This window comes from Crassostrea angulata, chromosome 4, assembly GCF_025612915.1.
Source record: "Crassostrea angulata isolate pt1a10 chromosome 4, ASM2561291v2, whole genome shotgun sequence".
Taxonomy (NCBI): domain Eukaryota; kingdom Metazoa; phylum Mollusca; class Bivalvia; order Ostreida; family Ostreidae; genus Magallana; species Magallana angulata.
Genome location: NC_069114.1, coordinates 15,845,374 through 15,862,670, shown reverse-complemented (window position 1 = coordinate 15,862,670; position 17,297 = coordinate 15,845,374). Strand labels below are relative to the sequence as shown.

General features: G+C 31.2%; 1 protein-coding gene across 1 annotated transcript; it reads left to right on the top strand.

Moving 5' to 3' along the window:
* The first annotated feature begins 1,103 nt into the window (after positions 1-1,103).
* Positions 1,104-15,859, top strand: LOC128182107 (uncharacterized). Its single transcript, XM_052850720.1, has 17 exons — positions 1,104-1,112; positions 1,360-1,456; positions 1,542-1,638; positions 1,845-1,914; positions 2,038-2,122; positions 2,862-2,955; positions 3,048-3,114; positions 3,238-3,322; positions 4,152-4,245; positions 4,453-4,522; positions 5,342-5,426; positions 7,158-7,245; positions 8,135-8,213; positions 8,458-8,590; positions 10,011-12,062; positions 12,256-12,378; positions 13,578-15,859. Exons 1-17 carry the CDS (start codon positions 1,104-1,106, stop codon positions 13,826-13,828), a joined length of 3,579 nt encoding a protein of 1,192 aa, XP_052706680.1. The 3' UTR covers positions 13,829-15,859.
* Positions 15,860-17,297: the final 1,438 nt, after the last annotated feature.

The window sequence follows — 17,297 nt, the reverse complement described above, 5'->3', positions numbered from 1 at the left end:
ATTAAATTAACTTCAATGTTCAACTAAACTGAAACATTGAAGTTAATTTAAATTGTAATTGAAAAAAGAAAAAAGAAATATGTAGGCTATGGGGTACAATTTCATTTCTTTATATCAAGAGTGGTACATACTGTAAACCGATTACCGGGTATTACCTTTTTATTCCAGGATTATTGCTTAGAAACCTAATTATAACTTATTTATCTGATTTGTATAAAAAAATCAGCATTAATTTAGTAAAAATATAAAATTAGTCACATCATATCTAAGTTTTATCAATATATTATTTTTCTTAAAAAAAATTTATTTGCTGTCTAATATAATAAAATAATAGTTTGCCATCTGATTTTCTGCCAGTGTACCAGGATGATTTTAATGATATTAGTGTAACCTCATATTTCCTGCTATTAGCCTAACCCGCATAGGAATGGTGTGTCAACAATGCTTAGCATGATCAACTTTAGCTCTGTAAAAATCAATGCAGAATATTTGTTCAATTTTAACAATTTAGGGGTAGAGTTTTGCGAAACGCAGGAGGGTTAACAGGTCAGCTGATAAACTGTTTATCTATAATAACATGATTAATGAACAACTAGCTCATGACAAGTAAAATATTTAAGCAGGGGTTGCTCGCAGATACATGTATTTATTCCATATTGCTGATAATGCTTTACAGTATATACCATTCTTGAGTAAACTTTAACACATATTACAGTGTATTAAGAGATACGTTATTTGAATGTTGGTAATATATAACCCCATACACTGTTTTGTTGTTGTTGTTTTTTTACTAATGCATGCTTTGAAAAGACATATATACACTGTTTTGTTGTTGTTTTTTTTCTAGTAATGCATGCTTTGAAAAGAAGGCAAGGTTAAGGACAATGATCAAGAAAAATTCAACTGAAGTGTAACAGCAAACTTAATTATTGTCTCAATCAGCTCATATATTCGATATTCAAGTTGTAAAACTGTAAAGCAACATAAATTAATTTGTACCGGGTAAGTGAAATTTTCAGTAGAATGATTAAAACCATCATGTCCTATGCTGTTCTTATGGGAATGTGGTAAATTAAGAACTGTGAAATTGATCTTCCTAAAGAATGATACATGTAGATTAATGATATGACTGATCGAGTTTAAAGAAAGTGCTATTAATTGTTTAGAACTGATTTTTTTATAAAGATTAATTAAAAGAAATTTTTAATGCATGAAATGAAAACACATTGTTCACTTTTGTTTCTTCAAGCTTGATTTTAGTAATCTTTGTTCACTATATACATGTACACTCAAACTAAAACAATTTACTTTTCCTCTGTATATGTCCTTATGCACATGCAAAAAAAATCATTACAATAGGTCTTAATCATTTCAGAAAAACTAAGAAGTCCAAGACACTTAAAAGAGAAGTATTTGCAGGACATTAAGCAAGCCAAATCAATACAAAACAGTAATAGTATGTGCATTCCTTTGGAGACTGATAATGCAGATTTAGAAAGTACAGTTTTGTTTACTACTTTGCTTTCTATTTTGATTGATAGGTCTGGATACATCACCTGCAAAAATTAGTGTTGTTGAAGATGCTTTGAAGTTGATAGATGCTGACTGTGTGTCTGAAGAAAATTATACTACTCAAAGGTAAATTCTTTGTTTTAAACAATGTTTGATTCCCAAAAATTTGATCAATTAACTCTTTTAAAATTACGAACAGAATATTGATTTAATATCCTAAGAAGACAGTTCTAATTAATTTTCAGCAAAAAAAAAAAACTTGGAAAAAAATAATTACTTTAATACTTGTAACTGTGAAGCATAAAACATTGTATATTTAATTTTTGGTTTAGTAGGGTAGAAGAAGTGTCCCCAGAAATTGTTGACGGTGTTGAGGAAGTTGTGTCAGACGACGGATCTAAGGTCAGCACAATAGACGACATCCATTTGTTTGTTTTAAATCTTTGTATTGTGTGTTTGTATGTCAAATGCTTTACAGATAATAGAATGGAAACTTTAATCGCATTAAATTGATTTTCTTGTTAGAATCTCTCCGGTTATTCAGAGCACAGTAGAAATTCTTCAAACACAGCAAAAGACAAGGAGAAGGCAGAGAGAGGTGAACATGGAAGTAAGTATTTTTACTTAGTGTACATATTAAAAACTGATAATGCATAGTGAATACATGTGTGTGTACATTGTAAAAGCTAAGAATGCATAGTGAGATACACTTGTATAGATAATGGATTGTGAGGTACATGTATATATGTATGTACATAGTACAAAAAGATAATACATAGTGAAGTACATGTATATATGTGTGTACATAGTACAAGATGATAATACATAGTGAGGTACATGTGTGTATACTTAGTAAACTGATAATACATAGTGAGGTACATGTGTGTTTACTTAGTTAAACTGATGATACATAGTGAGGTAAATGTATGTATACATAGTAAAACTGATTATACATAGTGAGGTACATGTGTGTATACATAGATGAGATGATAGTAAAAATTGTTTATACATAGTGAGGTACATATGTATACATATTAAAACTCATAATCCATAGTGATCGAGGAACATGTGCACTTGTACACAGTACAGTCCTATTAGACATAGTAGGAAGTATTTATAGGTACATGGTGTAATCTGATCATAGTCATAATGAAGTACATGTAGCTATTTGTACATAGTTTAATCTGATATCCAATTGAGAGGTACACATTTGTTTGTACTTGGGTAAATCTTGAGAATGCATAGTCAGGTAAATGTATGTGCATGCAATCTTATGGAGACTGATAAATAAATAAAAGCAGATTAAGAATATAGTATTTTACTGCATTTCTTTCTACGTTGATTAATAGGTCTGGATACATCACCTGCAGAAATTAACGTTGAAGATGCTTTAAAGTTGATAGATGCTGACTGTGTATCTGAAGAAAATAATGCTACTCAAAGGTAAATTCTTTGTTTTAAACAATGTTTGATTGCCAAAAATTGGATCATAATTGTAGCATAAAACATTGTATATTTAATTTTTGGTTTAGTAGGGTAGAAGAAGTGTCCCCAGAAATTGTTGACAGTGTTGAGGAAGTTGTGTCAGACGACGGATCTAAGGTCAGCACAATAGACAACATCCATTTGTTTGTTTTAAATCTTTTTATTGTGTGTTTGTGTGTCAAATGCTTTACAGATAATAGAATGGAAACTTTAATCGCATTAAATTGATTTTCTTGTTAGAATCTCTCCGGTTATTCAGAGCACAGTAGAAATTGTTCAAACACAGCAAAAGACAAGGAGAAGGCAGAGAGAGGTGAACATGGAAGTAAGTATTTTTACTTAGTGTACATATTAAAAACTGATAATGCAAAGTGAATACATGTGTGTGTACATTGTAAAAGCTAAGAATGCATAGTGAAATACACTTGTATAGATAATGGATTGTGAGGTACATGTATATATGTGTGTACATAGTACAAAAAGATAATACATAGTGAGGTACATGTATATATGTGTGTACATAGTACAAGATGATAATACATAGTGAGGTACATGTATATATGTGTGTACGTAGTACAAGATGGTAATACATAGTGAGGTACATGTGTGTATACATAGTACAAGATGATAATACATAGTGAGGTACATATGTTTAAACATAGCAAACTGTTGATACATAGTGAGTTACATGTATATATGTGTTTACATAGTACAAAATGATAATACATAGTGAGGTACATGTGTGTATGCATAGTAAAACTGATAATACATAGTGAGGTACATGTGTGTATGCATAGTAAAACTGATAATACATAGTGAGGTACATGTGTGTATGCATAGTAAAACTGATGATACATAGTGAGGTACATGTGTGTATACATAGTAAAACTGATGATACATAGTGAGGTACATGTGTGTATGCATAGTACATGGTGTAATCTGATCATAGTCATAATGAAGTACATGTAGCTATTTGTACATAGTTTAATCTGATATCCAATTGAGAGGTACACATTTGTTTGTACTTGGGTAAATCTTGAGAATGCATAGTCAGGTAAATGTATGTGCATGCAATCTTATGGAGACTGATAAATAAATAAAAGCAGATTAAGAATATAGTATTTTACTGCATTTCTTTCTACTTTGATTAATAGGTCTGGATACATCACCTGCAGAAATTAATGTTGAAGATGCTTTAAAGTTGATAGATGCTGACTGTGTATCTGAAGAAAATAATGCTACTCAAAGGTAAATTCTTTGTTTTAAACAATGTTTGATTGCCAAAAATTGGATCAACTCTTTTAAAATTACAAACAGAATTTTGATTTATTAATATCCTAAGAAGACAGTTCTAATTAATTTTCGGCAAAAAAAAAAAAAAACTTTGAAAAAAGGATTACTTTAATACTTGTAACTGTGAAGCATAAAACATTGTATATTTAATTTTTGGTTTAGTAGGGTAGAAGAAGTGTCCCCAGAAATTGTTGACGGTGTTGAGGAAGTTGTGTCAGACGACGGATCTAAGGTCAGCACAATAGACGACATCCTTTTGTTTGTTTTAAATCTTTGTGATGTGTGTTTGTGTGTCAAATATGCTTTAATAATGATAGAATGGAAACTTTTATTATGTCTCCCAAACAAAGTTTGGACACTTATTGTTTTTGTAGTGTTCTTCTTCATTTTCTTCTTCTTCTTCTGGGTTTGTCAACCAATCTTTGGGGGGTCAAAGGGGGTTGGGTCTAACATTGAATCCTATGGGAAAATTTATACACTATATTGTAAATGACTATAGCTTGAAAACCAATGAAGATATTGACATGGAGTCTTCAGATGCTTATATTGAGTGGTTTAGACCATATGTGGGGTACATTAGGTCTGGCTCCTAGGGTTATCCTCACCCCCCAGGAATGGCAAAATACTTAAAACTGTTGACATCCCTTCCCCTCCACTTTATGTATTCTTGTTTCCTTTGCAATGGAGCATCAAATGGTATATAGGTCATGACCTGCTGGGGTGGTTCCGTCCTACTTGAAACAGGAAGTGCCCTAATATCTCTAAAACCGTTTAGATCCATGCCCACAAACCATATGTATTCTTGTTCCTTGTGTATAAGGGCATCAAATGATTTATTGATCAACACCATGCAAGGTGGTTCCGTCTCACCTGACACAGGAAGTGCCTAAATATCTAGACATAATGAATTTAGTCTTATTCTTCTGATTGCCATGCTTTGTTTGGAGACTTTATAATTATAGCTCTGCCTTGCTTTGTTCGGGAGACTTTATAATCGCTCTGATTATAATTACATCTTGTTGTCATTAAATTTATTTTCTTTTCTTATTAGAATCTCTCCAGTTATTCAGAACACAGTAGAAATTGTTCCAACATAGCAAAATACAATTGGAAGGTAGCAAGAAGTGTATATAGAAGTAAGTATTTTTAATTGGTGTAATTTGGGGGAAACTTTATTTACTTACACCGCTTACACTGTGCACTTCTTTCTTAATCAAGCGCATGGGTGTAGACTTTCGGTGTACACCCAGTGTACACTTTCCTTACACCAAATTTAGGGCATGTATTGAAAGATGTAACACTGTTTCCAATATGGCAGAAAGATAATGTGATTGGAAATTTGACAGATGAATTTATGTAATATAATGAATATGAAAATGCATTTTATTATTTAAAGTTGATTTCTGTATCAGAGCAATGATGTTTGATAAAATTATGTTTTTAAAGTTAGTTCTTGACAAGTAATTTCTTGTTCTTTTTAATTTTTTCTCATTTTTGAAACAAAATCTGTATCAGAACGACAAGAATGAGATTTCTATAAAGTAAAGACATAAAAAAGAATCAAGCATACCTCATAATTTTATAGCTACAAACTTGCCGTCAGCATTTGGTCAGATTTATTATTTATTTACATGGTTTTATTAAATGCATGTGTTTGATAACCAAAAAATATACAGAGGAATATTGAACAAAAAAGCAAATCCTTCCTGAAAACTGCATTTGTGTCAGCCATATTTAATCTAAACTACACCACAAAATCCACTTGATTATATAATTACAACTTTTTACACCGGTGTACACTGATGTACACTTACTTTGGCTCAATCAAGTTTGCACATCAAAAGCTGATAATGCACACTGAGGTACATGTGTGTGTATATAGTAAAAGTTAGCAATGCATTGTGATGTACATGCGTGTGTGCACATAATAAAAACTGATAATAAAACTAATAATCTTTCTCTTAGCTTTATTATTCAATCTTTTTTTTTTTACATTCAATCGTCAATCCATGGCAAGTCCAGTTTTTAAGGTGTCGAGCTAATGCTTGGCAGCCTTCTAGCAGTCGTGTGGATTGGCAATGGTCCAAAAATTCATGCTTCGCACCGCCTTTTAAATACGCATAAGAAAAAAGTTCCTCAAAGTATTAAACATATTACAGGATGTTTATTTCATTTATTCAACTACATTGTGTACAAAAACCCAACTTTCTGGTTATTGACAACTCATTGCATATTAAGCATAAATTTGCTTAATCAATAAATGGCGGATGAATACAATGAGGTGTAAACGTTCACTAAATATTATTTTCGTTTATCGCTTACATTTGAATTGGAGACAGTGCCCGATAAAAATAAAATTTGATATGTAAATTTATTTGTTATCGGGCATGGTCTCCAAAATAAATGTAAGCGATAAACGTATATTGTGATCTTGTTGCAATAAATAAACACGATTATGAAGTATTTTAGATAGCAGGTGTTGTGGATTTATTTGTAAACAACCATACCATAGGTAATCTTGTTTCAATCGGGAATTGAAATTAATAAAAGTATGTTTTATTATTTCAATTAGGGATACACTGTTAATGTATTCAAATTATGAACATTTTAAAATTGTTCAGACTATTTAAAGCAGAAAGAAAATCATTTATTAATTTTGTTAACTTTGAATTGTTTTTGATTTTTGTAATCATTATGAGTTATTGATTTTTAAACTGATCACTACCTATTTTATAAGGAAATATAATGATTTTTTTTTTGTGTCCGTTCCGGCCTTTGATTATTTTTTTTACAGTGATCACTGAATACTACAATATTTGTGAATATACATGGAGATCTATTTTGATTTTTCTATTTTTGGTTGATAGATATTGGAAAAATTACTGTGATTAAGAAGGATAACAATTTAGGAGCAACTTTTTCTTTGGAGGATGATGAAGAATGTGTCATTGGAAGGTATAAAATATGTTGATTTGACTGTTCAGCAATTTAAAACATTTTTAAAATGGCTAACATTGGTTACAGTAGAATTTTTTCCAAGCCAACAATAAATGGAAAGAAAATGTGTTGGATTAGGTACTATAATGCTATACTTAAATTTATTTGTATGCGGTCAGTGATTTGAGTAATATGTACTTTACATTTTAGTGCATAGAAATACTGACTTAAAGCAGTTTAAAGTGGCACTACAGATCAGGTTGCCAAAAGTGATTTTAAAATAATTTCCTCAAAATGTTTGCTAATTTTGTTGCAATATTGAAATTATAAACTTTGTGGAATTACCATATTTTCAAAGTTAAAGATTCCCATTTCATTGTTTAATTCAATAATAAAAACAGTCTGGCATGTAAATATTGCAACATACGTCAACACATCCTATGTAAATATTTCAGGATGACTTGTACCCATTAAGCACAGGCTTGTCATCTATTTAAAAACCTTGTCGTTCACCTTGATATGATTGGCTACTCATAACGTATACAAACATAATTCCGGACACCTAACACGTAATTATGGGCTTATCATTAACATTTGATGGTTCTAACCTTCATTACATTAAAATTTTCTATATGCTTATCAATCTGTACATTCAAAACTGATTGACAAAAATATGGTAAATTTGTCTGTAGTGTCTCTTTATTTTAGATTTTTTTCAATACAGTCCAATCTTGTTATCTCAAACCTCACTGGACCAATGAAGTGTTATATATTGAAAAAAAAATCTAAAAAGTGATTGGGACTTTAAACTTCATTTGGATAATCCATGGTAAATGAGATACCATGTTCAAGATAATAATTAAAGTTTAACTTAATTGTAGTTTAAATAATCTTTATTGGTTTGCAGTGGAAGAGAATGCGATATTGAAGTGTCCCTCAAAAATGTTGACAAGATTCATGCAGTTGTTGCAGTTGGAAGATCAAAGGTAATATATACTAATACATGTCAGTTTATCATTGCATGCATATTTCTAAGTTGTCTGATTTGACATACATGTTTTTTTTCATAATATTTTGAGCAGTAAGTTTTGCCTTAAGTTGATTTTTTCTATAAGTTCACTTCTTAAAGAAATAATGTGATCTACAAATTCCTCACCCTGATTGTGTCTCAAATTCTTTATCTGATCTAATTATTCTTTTTTTAAAGTATCAACTTTTGCAATTTTTCAGGCTTACTTAACAAATTATAGTAAAAGCTTTCCTGTTGTTGTCAATGGAAAACCAATTGAAATTGGCCAAGAATTGAATGATGGAGATATGCTGATGATTGGTGGCAGAAAATTTCTGTTTAATTATGAAAAAAGTGAGTGCATTGCTATTTTCATTCTTTTCAATATATGATAATCACTATGAAATCATGAAAAAAGTATTAAAAATGAATTTTGTACAATATGGCTTTTCTAAAAGTAGTTAGTACTTAATGGGTAATTATAAACTGGCAGTATAATGAAACTGAGGTTCTAAATGAGTGTTTATTTAGGAAACGCTGTCAGTGTATAGTGAGATACATTGTTTGTATAGGAATTAAGTACTGACTGTGCATAGTGAAGTACATGTGTATAAATATGGTAAATATAAATGTCTTTCAGTGCATAATGATGTCCAAATGTAAAACTGTTTGTAAATATATCTCAATTTTAAGTCACCAAGACACAAATGATATTGTCCAACTATCATGTATTTAAATATCCCCAGATTCATGCTCACTTTATTGATTTATATTCTATAGTTAAATTTAAATAATCATATATGAAATCTGAACAGTAAACAGCATATGACTTGGCAACTACAGAGAATAGGAGCATGAATCACTTGAACAGTCTGATGAGTATTAAGACTAATTCTATGTAAGAATCAAGGAAATGAGAAGGGGTCTGGCCACTCAATGTCACAGATTACCTTGATTTTCATTGTGTCATCTTCAATTACACTATCTTACACAATTTTGACCTTTGAACCAAAATTCTTAAAAGAGGTCATGTTAATGTAAAACTGAACTCTTAAATAGGCATGTACGATATTTTTTATAATACATGTACTATCTAGGATATTTGCACTGGGAAATTCTTGTACCCTTGAAATTTGCAATCATAAGTTTCAGGTTAACTGCATAGACCTGTAAGTTTCTTTCAGTTGGTAGCTTACTTTCCCGCATTTAATGTAAAGTCATTTTTTCGCTACCAAGAGTTGCATAGCATATGCTCTTGTGTAGACAGACTGGTAACACTGAAAAGGGACTAAGTGACTTACTATATATAGGGGCCCCCAAATAAAGAAATTGCAATTTAATATGGCAGATACCAAGTGTGTTCAGCTTTAACAAGCTTATGAAATGTGCCATGACCTTGTGTACATAGTGAGACTTACGCAGTATGATATAATTGATATTTAAGGTTTTAAAGCTTTCAATATGTGATCAAAATATGTTAACATGTTTGTTATGCATATAAACAGTTGAACTTCGGTATCTCGAACACCGATATCTCGAATACAATGGATATGTCGAAGTGATTTTTAGGTCCCAAACACTTAAACTTTTAGTATTTTATACTTGATATCTCGAATACTAGGATATCTTGAAGTTTTTAACCAGTTCCATCTAGTTCGAGATAACGAGGTTTGACTGTATATGATATATTTTGCAAGTTTATGTTTGTTTTGTATTTGATATTTAATAATTAATAGCCACCAATTGCTTACTACATCCTCTTCATCATTTTTAGGACTTGAGAATTATTCAGAAGATTCAGAGGGTTCAGAAAATTCAGAGGGTTCAGAAAATTCAGAGGAATCAATGGAGTGGTCAGACCCTGAAGATCCTGATTATGAGATGGACAGTGATGCAGGCAGTATGACATCTGAAGAGTGTAGTGAGAAAAGACAGGAGGAAGAATATGAATGTGTTTCAGATTCAGAATCTGATATTATCCCTTATACAGCATCTTTTCAAATCATAAACCAGGATGAAAAAGTTAGTTCAACATCTGACTCAAATTCAGCAACTAAACAACAAAAGCGAAAAGTTAAGGACTCAAAAACTGAAATTATTTCAAGCAGCGTTGATGAAGAAGTAGATGTTCAGCACTCAAGTAACAAAATGGGGATCCGTGTCTGGGACAAAGTACACTATTGTTTTTACTGCCAGAAAGATTATACTAACATTACAAAACATTATTTAGGAGTGCATGCAAAAGAAAAAGAAGTACAACATATCGAGTCGTATCCATTGAAATCAAAGGACCGAAAACATGCTCTTCTGAAACTAAGAAACTCTGGAGATTATCAACACAATTGCAGTGTTTTAAAATCAGGACATGGAACTCTTATAACGTATACGAGAAACTGGAACGATGCATCTGCTGAGAAGTTCTTGCCTTGTCAGTATTGCTTGGGTTTTTTTCTGAAATCTTGTCTGTGGAGGCACATTAAAAATTGTCCTTTTGCCCCTGATGAAAGAAAACCGAAATATAGAAAGATTTCATCCCAAGCCTCACTTCTTCTTCCAACGAAAACAGAGGTTAGTAATGGGCTGCGAGAAAATGTTTTGAAAAGAATGTCTGCAGACGAAATTAGCATCGCAGCTAGAAATGATACAATAATTGTGAAATTTGGAGAAAAATTATATCAAAAGCATGGACACTTGACTCACTTATACACACATGTTAGCCAAAAAATGAGAGAATTAGGAAGGCTTATCATTTCACTGAGAGAACTTGATGAAGACATTCATTCACTTGAAGATGCTATTCTACCTCAGAAATTCCCAGCTGTAGTGAAATGCACAAGAACATTGTGTGGATTCAATGACAATACAAATTCATATGCAAACCCATCATTGGCTCTTAAGTTGGGTCATTCTTTGAAGAAATGTGCCAAAATAAAAACATCTATGGCTCTGATTGAAGGAAGTGAAGATATGAGAAAAAATGCAGATGCATTTTATACTCTTTGTGAAAATGAATGGAGTGATTCCATTTCAAGCAGTGCTTTACAAACTTTAACGGCAAACAAAATGAACAAAGGTCAAGGACTTCCTTTAACAGAAGACATCAAAAAACTTCAAAGCATGTTAAAGGAAAAAAACGAAAAACTAGTTGTTTTGTTACAGAAATCTGTAAAAAAATCCATCTGGGATGAATTGAATCAAACGACATTAGCAAGAATTGTAATGTTTAATAGAAGGAGAGGAGGTGAAGCAGAAAGAATAACTGTTCAAGCTTTTTGTGAAAAGAGATCTAAAAATGACTCGCTTAAAGAAATTGAAGATTCTCTAAAACCAGTGGAAAAACTTTTATGTAAAACTTTCTCCCGTGTTGAAATACGAGGGAAACGAGGCCGCACTGTTCCTATCCTGCTAACTCCAGCACTTGAAAAAAGCATTAATTTGCTTATTGAAACAAGAAAACTGGCTGGCGTGAATCCCCAAAATCCGTATGTCTTTGCAAGATCAAGCTTTGATTCTCTGAATCCTATTCGAAGTTCGGATTGCCTTAGAAAATTTGCAGTAGAATGCGGCGTTACAAAAGCTACAAATATAACAAGTACTAAACTAAGAAAGCATGTAGCGACAGTTTCCCAAATCCTCAATTTGGAAAAAAATGATCTGGAAATCATGGCAGGCTTTCTTGGGCATGACATAAGGATTCACAATTCCTTTTACCGACTTCCAAATGACACACTGCAGATAGCAAGAATGGGAACAATTTTAACAGCATTTGACAATGGTGACATTTCAAAGTATAGTGGGAAGTCTCTGGATGAAATTGCCTGTGAAGGTATTTTTTTTTATTATGTGTAAAGGGTAAAAAGGTAATTTGAAACAGAGACTATAATAAGGAGTACAATAAGAAATGTTTGTAAATTTAGTTGTGAAGGAACATGTCAAAGAAGGTAATTATTTTACATGGATGGTATAAACATGAAAAAATATGTGCAAATTATATGGCAATGTATTGCTGTGCATTGTAGAAATAAACTTGGGTGAGGATGAGGAAGTTGAAGATGATGAGGTTGAAAATGATGATGAAAATCCAGATGAATATGAAGCAGTCAGACAAAATGAAATGGAACAAAAAGCTAAACACCCAAGAGGTAAACATATATTAGTATTTGATAATATTTAAGTACCATGAATGTTTGTACTTTCTATACCTCTATATGCTGACTTCTTTTTCTGTTGAGATTTAAGACACTCTGACTTAGTTTCCTTATATAATAAAATAGTCACACCATGTAGTTTTTTGATATTTCGCAAAAGAGATTTTTCACATCTGTAAATAACACTTGAGAAGAGTATGGTCAGAACTTTCAGCTATAAAATATTTTTAACAGGTTTAATTCAATTTTTAAACATATTTGAATTAAATAATTTAATATCTACAAAATGTTATGTAAAAATCAAAGAAACATTAGATTTATGGGGAGTATTTCTTGTATTGGAAGGATACTTGTATTGGAAGGATACTTATGCAGTTCTGTAATTAATATCTATAAAATCTACTGAACAGATTTTGCTAAGAATATATATTGAAGAAATGAAGATAAAATTTGCAAATTGATATATAAAAAGAAAAATGCATGGTGAGGTACAAGTGTTGTTAAATATAGTAATTTCAAACTGTGCAAATGGAAGTACATGTTTATTTAAGTGTATAAAAACACACTACAGTTCAAGTGCACAGTAATGTAATTTTTAAATGGGAATATCTAACAGTGCGAAGTGAGGTGTGAGTGTTATATATAGGGAACACAAGTAGTGCATAATGAGGTATATGTATTTATATAGGGAGCACTGACTGCATAGTGAGGTATGCAATGTGTGTATAGTACACAGTACATAATGAGGTAGATGTAGTCAATTATGTGTTTATATGTAGGAAACACTTTCTATGCATAGTGAGGTACATGAGAGTATATTAAGAAACACTGACAGTGCATAGTGAGGTTCATCTGTGTTTATATATGTGACTGTGCATAGTGAGGTATTCATTAATCTTGGGAACTCTAACTGTGCAAAGTGAGGTACATGCTGTCTTATAGGAAACACATGGAACAAATAGGAAACCATGCTTATTAGTGCAAAAAAAAGTATGTGTGTATATTAAAAATCTTTTACGATGCTTATTGAAAATCATTTGTGATAATATAGTAATCTAAAAATGCATGGGGAGGTTCATTTATATTTGATATCAACATATAGTTATGTTTGTAGATAGGAATTCCTATTAGCGCATATAGGAAAAACTAAATATGAATTTATGTACCAGTAATTTTGTTGCATTTTTTTGTAGGAAAAGATTTGTGCCGACTAAAGGAGGAAGAAGTTAACATTATAAGAAAGATTTTTAAAATGAATATTTTAGAACGCAAAGAGCTACGGAAAAGAGAATGTGAGAAAGCAATGGATGAATATAAAGAGTTGAGAAGATTAAGCTGGAAAAAAATTAAAAATACTGTGCACAATTTCATTACACTGGAGAAAAGAAAAATTAAGAAAATGCAAGCAAGGAGTGGAAAATCTTGCATTCAGATGCAGAATTAACTGATTGAGATTTCCCTGTTGTGTGGATAGTACTCATTTGTTTTGGGTTTTTTTTTAAATGTAAAATGGAAATACTTGAATTGGGAACAAATGATGGGAACAAACTTTCAGATATCAAAAAGATAACAAATTGAATATAAATTCATTATTTAAACAATTTGAAAAGGAAAATAATTCAACCCAGGCATTATTTTTTTTGTAATATCTGTAATGACTCTTATTTTCCTGTCTTTTACATGTATTAAAAACTTTTTGAAAGAATGTCAACATTTTAGTCAGTAAATACTGTACCAATTGTCCTAAATAATTATAATTATTAATGACTCATATTTGTATTGATTTTTTTGAAATTTTAAAATTACCGGTACATTTTTGTCTGCAAATTCTTTTACATATTAGCAAAATATTGCATTTCATTTGCATTTCTGTAGCATATTTTGCAAAATAGTGCATTTCATTCACTGCAGAATTTTGAATAAATATAAAGGGGTCAAATTAAAAGTTCACTGACTTTACAATAATAATACTTAAATTTACTTTCTGTTTTCATTTACCAGGATTCTCTTTAAACAATTTAATAGCTAGATTGCTAGTTTTTGATTTAGATTGCACCAAACAAAAAGTCTTGGGGATAAATTAACTGTACCGTTAAGGAGGTAAAACTCTACAGTAGTTCTAAAAAGCAATTTGAGCATAATATTGTGTTGAGAAAGTGTATTTTATGAGATGGAAAATTGAAAATACATGGTTCTTTGTTGTTTCATTTTGTAAAACAGAGGTTTGTAATTTTTGTGTATTCAACAGTTATCTGTACTTCAAAATACAGTCAGTTTAATTTTAGGTGTCAGAATGACGTTTCACAATGTGTGACTTGTTTTTAGTTAGATAATCTGTAGACTGGTCTGATGCATATGTTTGCTTGATAAAGGGACCATCTTATTTGTTTATGCTTACAGTTGCATGTGTACCAGTAAATTGGGCATAGATCTTTCTTTCTTTTTAGCTCACCGAGACAAAGTTGGAAAGTTGGGGGGAGCTTATGCTATACCGGCGATCGGACCTGGTTAAAGTTTTTGTTGCAGGTCCTGTATCTAAGATATTACTTGTTCTATCTTCACCAAACTTGCATGGATTATGCATCTGGACCTACTTATGGACTTGAAAGACTTGGATGCTGAATCTGGGTCCCAAATTTCAGATGCTGGAAGTGGTTAAGGTTTTTAGAGCAGGTTAAAGTTTTTGTTTCAGGTGCTCTTTGATAGCAATATCTAAGTTACTGCTGGTTCTGACTTCACCAAACTTGTGTCTTATGATACTGATGCACCTGACAGGTTTGAATGCCTAACCTGAGCCATAGGTTTCAGATGCTGGAGGAGGTTAAGGTTTGAAGAGCTGGTTTAGGTTTTTAAAACAGGTGCCCTCTCATGATGATATCTTAGTTATTACTTGTCCTAACCACCAAACTTGCATGATACTTATGCACCTGACAGGCTTGAATCTGAATCTGAGCTATAGGTTTCAGATGCTGGATAAGGTTAGGTTTTTGGAACAGGTCTTATGATTGATGATACAAAATCTTGTATTTTATATTATTGTATTGATAAACATTGTATCTTATAATACCGTATGAAATGAACATATGATCATATCATACAATATTTTTAACAGATGATATACGATATTGTGTCAAAACAGTTTCCATGAATATCCAAGATCATAAAGTATGATTTTCATATAACATGATAAAGGTGGTCTCATGAAGGTGATGCTTCGTCTCGGAGAGCTTTGTAATTTGTGATTACCTATGTTTTTTAAATGAATTTAAATATCTCGAACATTATTTTCTAGAATCTCTTTTTGAACTGGTCATTGTTTATTTCTTTTTCTCAGTAGAGAAAGTATATACTAGTATATTTAGTTGCATTTTGGTTCTTAAGAGTGATAAGGAAAACTGCTGTACTTTGTTTTTTGAGTTGACATATTCACGTAATAAATTAATAATAAATGAAAACAAAGTTTTCTTTAATTACACTTGCTGTCCTTCATTTTTACATGTACTTAGTTTTGTTGATGCTGGTCCTTTTCTTTTTGCCATTATGTTAGGGAAGGGCATCTTCATTTGGCAGCAGTTAACAAAATACGTTGTCCGAAATTATATTTATTTGATTAATATTTACATTTACCTTCTTTCCCCCTATCAAATTGCATTGATTTATTTGAGTGATATTTACGCATAGCACAGAAGTCAAAATCACCAAATTTGGTGCGTATGAATACAGTCTTCCTTTAGTATTTCTCGAAAAACATGACTGACTCTCCTCGCGACTTCAAGCCAGATCACGACCTGATATTATGCTTACGCTGATTAATATTTCTTGATGTAAACATTTTTTAACAGTAAAATGAATTCAATTGATTAATTTCTTAGTATACCAAAAGTGAATTCATAAAATTAGTGAATGAAAAATAAAATTCTCTTACAAGTTATCAAATTTCTGTGCGCTATTTTTGTCAGCATGATTCGGCTGTTCCAATGGCTCTTCCATAAATTGCACATTACTAGCTGATTAAGGCAGAAATTTTAAAAAATAATTCATTTTTTCGGAAAGAGAATGAATGTTTAAAAACATAAAAATAAGCATTGAATCATTATTTTTTGAAAGACATAGTCTTATAATTGCAACGGTGTGTACAAAAAAAAATAATCATCATAACGCGCTTGCACGCGTTTTTCAAATTGTATGCACACACCGTTGCAGTTATGTGGCCACATCTTTCAAAAAATAATTATTCAATGCTAAAATATACTCAAGATATAATGTACGTGTCACAGAAATTTCTCCCTATTTTTATTGACTGCAGCGTGTTAATAAGTGGGTATTGGAAAATAAGACGGCATTTTTACTGATTTGAAAGAATCTGTTTTATTTTTAACATATATACAAAAGTCATCAACAAGTATTGAAAAAATAGCTATTTGCATAATTCATGAGTTATCAGTAAATAATACTCGTTTTACGTATACTGAAACATTAATTTATGATTCTTGATGCACTTTCGTGAACAAATAATGCTCCCGAAACTAGGAGTGTATAAAGAACTAAGCAACTCGCTCTACGAGTAGATAACATTTTTCTTTAAAGTGTTAAACGTTTATGGTTAAGTTTAGGTTATAGGGGCTTAGAAGTGATTTCAACTAAAAATTATTATTTCAAAGTTAATGTCCAGAATGGTTTATATATGCATTTCTAATGACTGACCACAATTTCAACGTCAACTGTTAAGTTACAAGGTAGATAGTGTCAAGAACTCTTAGTAATATAAACAAAGACTTGAGTCATTTTATTGTTTGTTGCCATTTTGGTAAATTAATGAATTTACAGTAAAAAAAGTGGTTTGTTCCGCTTTTTATACATAATACGAATAATTTATCTAGTTTGTGAAGAGAATTATTGATTAAACACAGATA